Source organism: Copadichromis virginalis, linkage group LG3 (assembly GCF_057382275.1).
Source record: "Copadichromis virginalis isolate Kocher_CV1m ecotype Utaka linkage group LG3, C_Virginalis_male_GT1.1, whole genome shotgun sequence".
NCBI lineage: Eukaryota > Metazoa > Chordata > Actinopteri > Cichliformes > Cichlidae > Copadichromis > Copadichromis virginalis.
In genome coordinates, this window is record NC_140620.1 from 9,018,086 (window position 1) to 9,028,720 (window position 10,635).

General features: G+C 42.8%; 1 protein-coding gene across 1 annotated transcript in view; it reads left to right on the plus strand.

Moving 5' to 3' along the window:
• The window catches only part of LOC146712605 (protein NLRC3-like), a 39,231-nt gene extending 33,555 nt beyond the window's left edge, over positions 1-5,676 (plus strand). Inside the window, exon 12 of the mRNA XM_085452078.1 lies at positions 5,141-5,676. Coding sequence (XP_085308204.1) covers positions 5,141-5,676 — 536 coding nt within the window. The remainder of the gene's footprint in view (positions 1-5,140) is intronic.
• Positions 5,677-10,635: the final 4,959 nt, after the last annotated feature.

The following is a 10,635-nucleotide window of genomic DNA, read 5'->3' on the forward strand; positions in this document are numbered from 1 at the left end:
AAGTAGGATATAAAAAGGGGACATTCTCAGTGGTCAGTCTGTCCAGCAGCATCAAACACACATGGACTCCATATTTATGGTCTGTACATGTACAACAACTACTTTTTACATCTATTCTGTTCACAGTCATCTCCATGCTGCTCTTTGTAGACCAGTGGATTGTCAGTGTGTCCAACATGGATCTGATGTTTGGCTCCATGATTTCAGTCTGATTGGGTCATTCATAAAGTATTCTGTCCCAGCTGCTGGAGGACAACATCATCACTTTTCTGAAGAAAAAGCTGAAGAAGATCCAGAAGGTTCTTAGTCCAGATCACCCAGAATCCTTAGAGAGCCAGTGGGGAGATCATGGACCAAAGAGGAGCAGCAGAGAGGCAATTGTGAAGATCACACTAGACTTCCTGAGGAGAATGAAGCAGGAGGAGCTAGCTGACCATCAGCAGAACAGTAAGAGGATTTCTATATACAGTGGCTTGAAAAAGTATTCGGCCCTTTTGAACTTTCCCATATTTTGTCACATTACAGCCACAAACATGAATCAATTTTATTGGAATTCCGCCTGAAAGACCAACACAAAGTGGTGTACACGTGAGAAGTGGAATGGATATCATACATGATTCCAAAGTTTTTACAAATAAATAACTGCAAAGTGGGGTGTGTGTAATTATTCAGCCCCCTTTGGTCTGAGTGCAGTCAGTTGCCCATAGACATTGCCTGATGAGCACTAATAACTAAATAGAGTGCACCTGTGTGTAATCTAATGTCAGTACAAATACAGCTGCTCTGTGACGGCCTCAGAGGTTGTCTAAGAGAATATTGGGAGCAACAACATCATGAAGTCCAAAGAACACAGCAGACAGGTCAGGGATAAAGTTATTGAGAAATTTCAAGCAGGCTTAGGCTACAAAAAGATTTCCCAAGCCTTGAGCATCCCACGGAGCACTGTTCAAGCGATCATTCAGAAATGGAAGGAGTATGGCACAACTGTAAACCTACCAAGACAAGGCCGTCCACCTAAACTCACAGGCCGAACAAGGAGAGCGCTGATCAGAAATGCAGCCAAGAGGCCCATGGTGACTCTGGACGAGCTGCAGAGATCTACAGCTCAGGTGGGGGAATCTGTCCATAGGACAACTATTAGTCGTGCACTGCACAAAGTTGGCCTTTATGGAAGAGTGGCAAGAAGAAAGCCATTGTTAACAGAAAACCAGAAGAAGTCCCGTTTGCAGTTTGCCACAAGCCATGTGGGGGACACAGCAAACATGTGGAAGAAGGTGCTCTGGTCAGATGAGACCAACATGGAACTTTTTGGCCAAAATGCAAAATGTGTGCCGGAAAACTAACACTGCACATCACTCTGAACACACCATCCCCACTGTCAGATATGGTGGTGGCAGCATCATGCTCTGGGGGGGCTTCTCTTCAGCAGGGACAGGGAAGCTGGTCAGAGTTGATGGGAAGATGGATGGAGCCAAATACAGGGCAATCTTGGAAGAAAACCTCTTGGAGTCTGCAAAAGACTTGAGACTGGAACATAAAGCCAGGGCAACAATGGGATGGTTTAAAACAAAACATATCCATGTGTTAGAACGGCCCAGTCAAAGTCCAGATCTAAATCCAATCCAGAATCTGTGGCAAGATCTGAAAACTGCTGTTCACAAACGCTGTCCATCTAATCTGACTGAGCTGGAGCTGTTTTGCAAAGAAGAATGGGCAAAGATTTCAGTCTGTAGATGTGCAAAGCTGGTAGAGACAGACCCTAAAAGACTGGCAGCTGTAATTGCAGCAAAAGGTGGTTCTACAAAGTATTGACTCAGGGGGCTGAATAGTTACGCACACCCCACTTTGCAGTTATTTATTTGTAAAAAATGTTTGGAATCATGTATGATTTTCGTTCCACTTCTCACGTGTTCACCACTTTGTGTTGGTCTTTCACGTGGAATTCAAATAAAATTGATTCATGTTTGTGGCTGTAATGTGACAAAATGTGGGAAAGTTCAAGGGGGCCGAATACTTTTGCAAGCCACTGTAAACTTAAGCTGCTGGACAAATGAGCCACGAATATATTAAATACTGAACCAGTATGTATGGAGTTATTTTTTTTTAAATTGGAGGAATGAAACTGTTATGAACATTTAGTAAAACATTCAATTAAATTTTATTTATATAGCACCAAATCACAACAACAGTTGCCTCAAGGCGCTTTATATTGTACAAAATAGATACAGAGAAAAACAACAATCATATGACCCCCTATGAGCAAGCAATTTGGCGACAGTGGGAAGGAAAAATTCCCTTTTAACAGGAAGAAACCTTTGACAGAACCAGGCTCAGGGAGGGGCGGCCATCTCCTGGGACCGGTTGGGGTGAGAGAAGGAAAACATGATAAAGACATGCTGTGGAAGAGAGACAGAGATTAATAACAGGTATGATTCAATGCAGAGAGGTCTAGTAACACAAAGTGAGTGAAAAAGGTGACTGGAAAGGAAAAACTCAATGCATCATGGGAATCCCCCGGCAGCCTACGTCTATTGCAGCATAAGTAAGGGAGGACTAGGTCCAGCCCTAACTATATGCTTCACCAAAAAGGAAAGTTTTAAGCTTAATCTTGAAAGTTTGGAACCAGCTTCCAAAGCTGGTTCCACAGAAGTAGGGCCTGAAAACTGAAGGCTCTCCCTCCCATTCTACTATTAAATAGTCTAGGAACATCAAGTACATGAACTGTTGGTGCTTGGGTTTATATTTAATTATTGTTCTTTAGAATTTCCTGCTACCGTTTACCAAGTTTACAAGTAATGTTTACTACTGCAATCCGATTACTTTTTTTCAAGTAACGAGTAAACTAAGGGATTACTATTTCAGAAATTTGGAGTTTGCATGTGTTTTGGAGTTTGTATGTGCTTTTTCTCTAGGGGCCACTGTAAAAGTCTCTGTGAAGAAACTGTATATTTAACGGTGAAGTATTGTGTTTTTCTCCCCCTGACCCTGATTCAGATTGGATTCATCTCTGTATAGAGAGGCCTATATAGTGTGATGATGATGGACATCAGGCTCTATTTGAGTCTTGTCCAGAACATACACTCAACAAAAATATAAACGCAACACCTTTGTTACTGCTCCCATTCCCCATGGGATGGACGTAGAGACCTAAAATTCATTCCAGATACACAATATAACCATCCCTCCCAAACAGTGGTCACAAATCAGTCCAAATGTGTGGTAGTGGGCACATCTGCTATATTGAGATAATCCATCCCACCTCACAGGTGTGCCACATCAGGATGCTGATCTGACATCATGAGTAGTGCACAGGTGTACCTCAGACTGCCCACAACAAAAGGCCACCCTGGAATGTGCAGTTTTGTCTCACAGCAAAATGCCACAGATGCCACAAGCAATGAGGGAGCGTGCAATTGGCATGCTGACAGCAGGAATGTCAACCAGATCTGTCGCCCGTGCATTGAATGTTCATTTCTCAACCATAAGCCGTCTCCACAGGCGTTTCAGAGAATATGGCAGCACATCCAACCGGCCTCACAACCGCAGACCTCGTGTAACCACACCAGCCCAGGACCTCCACATCCAGCAGGTTCACCTCCAAGATCGTCTGAGACCAGCCACCCAGACAGCTGCTGGAACAATTGGTTTGCACAACCAAACAATTTCTGCACAAACTGTCAGAAACCGTCTCAGGGACGCTCAACTGCATGCCCGTCGTCCTCATCGGGGTCTTGACCTGACTCCAGCTCGTCGCCGTAACAGACTTGTGTGGGCAAATGCTCACATTCGATGGCGTCTGGCACGTTGGAGAGGTGTGCGCTTCACGGATGAATCATGGTTCACATTGTTCAGGGCAGATGGCAGCTGAGAATGTCCCAGTTCTTGCATGGCCAGCATACTCACCGGACATGTCACCCATTGAGCATGTTCGGGATGTGCTTGACCGGCGTATACGACAGCGTGTACCAGTTCCCACGAATATCCAACAACCTCGCACAGCCATTGAAGTGGAGTGGACCAACATTCCACAGGCCACAATTGACAATCTGATAGACTCCATGCGACGATGTGTTGCACTGCATGAGGCAAATGGTGGTCACACCAGATACTGACCGGTTCTGGGTCCCCAGACCCCCAATAGCGCAAAAAACTGCACATTCCAGGGTGGCCTTTTGTTGTGGGCAGTCTGAGGTACACCTGTGCACTACTCATGATGTCAGATCAGCATCCTGATGTGGCACACCTGTGAGGTGGGATGAATTATCTCAATATGGCAGATGTGCCCACTACCAAACATTTGGACTGATTTGTGACCACTGTTTGGGAGGGATGGTTATATTGTGTATCTGGAATGAATTTTAGGTCTCTACGTCCATCCCATGGGGAATGGGAGCAGTAACAAAGGTGTTGCGTTTATATTTTTGTTGAGCGTATATCATGTTTAACCTGAGTAGCAAAACACAGGGGTTTGAAAACAATGTGCCGGTAGTTTGCTGTTCTCGCCGGATCTTGTGAGCTATCGAGCTGGTGGGTAAAAGACGTCTCTGAAAATGTCAGAGCAACTTTGTAAATATATGATGTGTTCATAAACCGAGCAGATATTTGAAGTTTACTAAATTCTCGCCTGAAAATATCTTAAAAGTTTATTTTGTGACCCAGAAAGTGAAATGAGAGTAATATTAAAACTAGTTTGCTACCGCCATTGTTGGAAGCTGGAATTGGCAGGGCTACGCTATGAATTCTGGGATATGGTAGGCTACGAAGGATACACCTGACCCATCCTTCAAATCTGGGGAAAAGTAGACGTAATTGGCCTACAAATGCGGCCTCAGGAGGATGGAGCCTATGAATTTGGACACCCCTAACATGTGTATGAGAGCCAGAGACTGTGCTGGTCTGACCCCCCTCCTCTTTTCAGGGTGGAGCCTGCTGGAGTCCGACGGTTGAGACCAGGTCTGAGGAAGTGTAAGTGTGATTTTAATGTGATTCATGAAAACAAAGCAGCACACATTCAGCCATCTTCAAACTGTCACATCACTCATTCACATCTCTGATGTCAGGAGTCATCATCAAAGTGTCAATCAATGAACAGATGATGGATCAATAACTGCAGCTGGATTGTGTTTGTTCTCTCCATCAGATTCCTGTCAACTCACAATCGACACAAACACAGTGAACAAATGGCTCCAACTGTCTGACAACAACAGGAAGGTGACACATGTGAAGGACGTTCAGTCATATCCTGATCATCCAGACAGATTTGATCATTATCATCAGCTGCTGTGTAGAAATGGTCTGACTGGTCGCTGTTACTGGGAGGTCGAGTGGAGAGGAGACGTTTATATATCATTGAGTTACAGAAGAACCAGAAGGAAAGGACGCAGTAGAGACTGTGTGTTTGGGCACAATGATCAGTCCTGGAGTCTAGACTGCTCTGATGATGGTCCTCAGTGTGTCTGGCACAATAACGGACAAATTTCCATCTCCTCCTCCTCCTCCTCCTCTGTCTCTAACAGAGCAGCAGTGTATGTGGACTGTCCTGCTGGCACTCTGTCCTTCTACAGAGTCTCCTCTGACACTCTGATCCACCTCCACACCTTCAACACCGCATTCACTGAAACTCTTTATCCTGGATTTAGACTTTGGTCTCCTGGTGCCTCAGTGACTCTGTGCTGAGTTGAGTGTAAAGTGTCCTCTGGTTAGAGAAACACTCTGACTGTTGAACTGATAGTTTAGTCTGTACATGTCTGTCTCTTTCACTCAGAAACACATTGTCAGACTCATGGATTCAGTTAGTTGATTTTTTAAACTGTTCTACATGTTGTTTTTCTGTCTTTTTCCACTCAAAGCTTCACAGTGAGTATCAGTATGTTGTATCTTTCTGAAGCCCAGTTCACAACCAGCTCCTCTGCATTTTCAACCAGTCTGAGTGCATTAAAATGAATCCAAACTTTCCACATGCTTTTACTGTTTCACTCATTGTTGAAAATGTTTCCGACATGTAAGATGAAAATGTTGGTGCAATAGTTTTTAATGGAGTTTGTTTGTTTTGTGATAACGCATGTGACTTGTCTAATGACTAGCAAAGTCTGCATTAAACATGTAAAACTAGTCTTGTCTTTGATAGTGTCATTTATCTCTGTCATGTCTTTTGAAAATTACCAGTGTGTTGTGCTGGTGCTCTATTAGAGACCCCAACAGAGCCACCAGATGTCCTTACTGTAGTGTAGTGAAGTAGATTTTGGGGTAGGATTTTACGTGATGTCTGCAAATGCAGCACTAACATCCACACCTTCCCAGCTGATAATTAGTGGCCTTATAAGAAACAGCTGCGCTTCACTACTACACAAAGGCATTTGGCAGTCTTTTTCCATCCAAGCTGAGTGCGTTAGGCAACTAAGCACTGCAGATCTCCTCAGGAAAGATGCTCATTTTAGTATTGCCCTTTAGATAGTGGTAAATGGGATGGCATATATTAGGGTGGACCTTGACGACTGTTTCCCTCTTTTGTTACAGGATTATGCCATACTGCTGCTGATGAACTGAAGCTTTCCACCCAATTGGTCGACTCGTGGTTCGAAGCATTGTGATGATTCATTTGCTCTACTGCGCCATCAAGTGGACAATTCAAGTGAAGCGGGCTCTGTGATTATAATGATGTGTAAACTCTAAACTGAATAAATAAATTGTTTTCTTGGTTATTTATCCCGAATATTGTCTCAGTGTGTGTGATACAAAAGAGAAAGTGGAAACTATCAGGAAAGAGTTTTGGTATGATTGTGTAACTGTTAGCCTCAGACAGTCAGTCAGTAGTATAATTCAGATCATAGATCTGTACATTTGCATATTTTTATAACTATAAAAAGAAAGCTGACACTTTCGAGACTTTATCTAATGTGTAAGCATCACAGCAGATGCCGTAAACGTAGCTGAGCGGCTAAAACAGAAAAACGATTATAAAAAAAGTAATCAGCAGTAGATCAAAAACAAAAGAAAACCATTAATCAACAAATGAACATTACCTGATGCTGCTGAATTAAAGCAGAGCAAATTACAGAGGTTTTATTAGAGACACACCTTAGCGTTTTGCAATTTTGCATAATGTTAAAAAGTTTAAATTTGTTTAGTAGCTTACTGAACGGCAGAAATTAGGTTTTCTTTTCGGAAGTATTTAAAAGGAAAAAAACAGTGGCTGACAGCGCTGTAAACAATGGTAGTCGTATGCGTAACAAACAAGCGAATAATGCAGAAAACAGATTTTTAGACGGGAAACTGTTCTGGAAATATACTGTGTGTGTGTGTGTGTGTGTGAGAGAGAGAGAGAAAGCTGTGCATGAAGTGTGATTTTATCCTGGTGAAAGCAAAACAGCAAAAGTCAGAGGAAATTCATGACGATGTTTATGTGAAGCGTAGTTTGGATCTTCTTTTGCTGCTGGTTCAGTCAGTATTGTTTGAAGAGAAATTGTCAAGGGAAAATTGTATTTAGTAGTCAGTATAATCTTTTAGTGATATAAGTTTGCATATGGTAGAATACTGCATGTAGTTATTTGTATTAGGAAATATTCAACCATGTATACTTAGAGGCATATAATTAATTGTGTGTGATCTTTAACAGGCTGCAAAGGCTTGGTGTGTATTCCACACTAGGATGCACACCCACATCCTGGGAGCACGAGAAAGGTCGTACTTTCTCTTATTGTTTTATGGTAGGATTAACGTAGCTACGTTTGTTTTAGTCTAAGTGCTCTTTGTTTAGATGAACTGCAGGACTTCCTCACTGTGTTATCTAGGGTGAACCATCTAGGGTGAGGGGGAGGCTACCCTCTTCCTGACCAAGGATGTTTGACCCTTTGATCAGCAGTAACACACACACACACACACACACACACACACACACACACACACACACACACACACACACACACACACACACATACATACGCTCAATGGAGTATAAAATAAAGACCAGGGGCAAAGCTCAGCGCGAGTCTCTGAGACTGCCCTTGCTAGCAAGAACTTCTGTGTGTTTCTCTTCTCTGAGTCAGTGAGCTTTCGGCTTTTCCGACCGTGTCCGTACTGTCTGGTGAGAAAGCCGACATCTCACTGATTCTGATCCGTCAGCGGGTCCATGCTTTGTGTTTACATCTTTATGCAGAATCATGTACCTGCTCTCATTTACTGTTTTAGCTGTTTGGTGGTTGTTGAAATGTAGTAATATTTATATTAAGAATCGATTCAGCATTTTAATGAATCGATATCACGTTATCCAAGCTAGAATCGATTTTAATCGATAATCAAATCCTGCTCCTAGTAACTGTGTAATCATGCTTATGTACATCTGGATAATGACACAAACTAGTGTTTGGCGCTTCACTTTTTAATAAACTAAAATCAGACAGTTGCCAATTGACCAGACAGAAATCAGATTATAGAATCTGTAGTGTTGTTTATTTATATTATGGCGCTTATCATTTGTGATATTTATTACTGTGTGCATACTTTATTAGGAGAGATGAAATTAAAAAAAACATCTCTTCCTTGCTGGTTCCATCGAAGAAGAAATGCTCAAGTAACTATGTAACACGTACGTAATCCAATTCCACAACACGGTGTGATGGAAAATCAGCTGCGTTTTGCTGCCCATTTTATTTCGAATCTGGTGCGAACCGGTGAACCAGTCCCTGAATCAGTCACGTGGTACGGACTGCCCGCGAGGCCTCGAGCGTCACTGCATACGTAATCAAAGCGAGCCTCGATACGCGCTTCACAAAAACGTCCCCGAGATTACCCGTGTCACTACCCGATCCGTACCGGAAACCCGATCGGTACCCCGCATGCGCGAAAGGTGTCTACTTCCGGTCGAAGCATTTTACGATAGTTACAGGTCAGAGTATCTGTTAAGATGTTAAGAATAACAAGTATCTCTTAACATGTTTCCGCTAATGAAACATTTAATATAATGTAGACAAAAATAAAAAAATTAAAAGATAGTGACGGATCGGGACTCCCGATCCTTACTGCGCATGTGCAAAGTCAGACCGTACAAATCGGTTCTACCCGATCCGTACCGCGCATGTGCAGGGGTTTTCTTCTTCTTCTGTTCCTTTAATGGCAGTGTACTCCCCAGTGTACGAGGATACCGCCACCTGCTGACTGAGCGAATGAACCCTATTGTAAACTGAATTAGCGTCATTACAAACGTGTGTTAAATTTGATTTAGTGATAATCAAGTGTGTTTATGCTTGTCTGTGAGGAGAGGATTGTTGGAAAAGTGATGATAATGTCCGCTATTACTGTCAATTGCCAGTAAACACTTCATCTGGCTGCTGAATCTTCACGTGACATATTATAAAGTCTGTATTATTAACTCTGTCATTAGGCACCATTCTTCTTATTTTACGGCGCTGTTGTTCAATCGGGGAACGCTTTCTGTTGAGGAGAAAAGCAAAAATTTGTTGCGGATACAGATTATTCATTGTTTAAATGTCCTGGTAGTCGAAAAGGAGGCAGAGCTGCTGAGAAACGCTAGGAGCTAACTGGGCGCTAACCGTATCATTCAAATATATTGAATGTCGCAATGTTGGCAAAGAGAGGAAGTGACGTAAGATTTGCGCATGCGGGGTACCGATCGGGTTTCCGGTACGGATCGGGTAGTGACAACCCGACACACAATTCGATGCTTCGAGACACAGGACACATCACTACCATTCTGTCCTGTTTTGTTTTATTCTGTCTTGTTGTTGCCTGTTATCTTACAACCGTTTATGGACTGGCCTCGACTGACTCCTGGTTTTATGGGTTTTTTTTACTCTGAATTGTTTTATACATTTTAAACATGCTTTTATGAAGAACTGTAACTTAGGGTGTATTTGTTTTATTTATCTCTTTTAATATTTTTTTTACTGGTTTATGCTTTGTTTTATTGCTTTAGTGAAAGGTTCTGCTTTTTCCTTTAATTTGTCACAGAGTGTCAGAGAAGCCGAGGCTCTCTGTCAGTCGTTTGAAGGAGACAGTCCCAGATGTGACTAAACCAGGTGTGGGCCACTCCAGGCCTCAATGTCCTGTGTCCTGCAGGTTTTAGCTGTGTCCTTGATCCAACACAGCTGATTTAAATGGTTAAATTACCTCCTCAACATGTCTTGACCTTCTCCAGAGGCCTGGTAATGAGCTAATCATTTTATTCAGGTGTGTTGACCCAAGGTGAGATATAAAACTTGCAGGATACCAGCTCTCGAGGCCTAGAGTTTCACACTCCTGCTGTTGTGTGTAAAATGTGATGCCAATGAGACGTTTGAAGTGAGCAGGGAAACTGGAACAGATTCTGCAGTGTCACAAACAGCTCACAGCCAATGAGCTCTGCGCTTTATATCCTCCTTCAGGCGGCCGTGCTGATCAATAATTGGACAGATGCTTTTAGCTCTGCTCTAACTGCTAGCATTGTTTCTGGATGTGTGATTAAAGCCAGCTGTCTCTGTCATCCGTGAGCTGTAGGCTGCAGCAGAGTATAGATGTATGATATTCATGAGTGTCTGAAAGAAACCGAGGACATTTATAGATCCTAAGACCCATTTGGAGTCTCCTCAACATGAAATCCAGCTTCATGTTTATATTTCATCAAAGCAGGAAGTGCTGAGC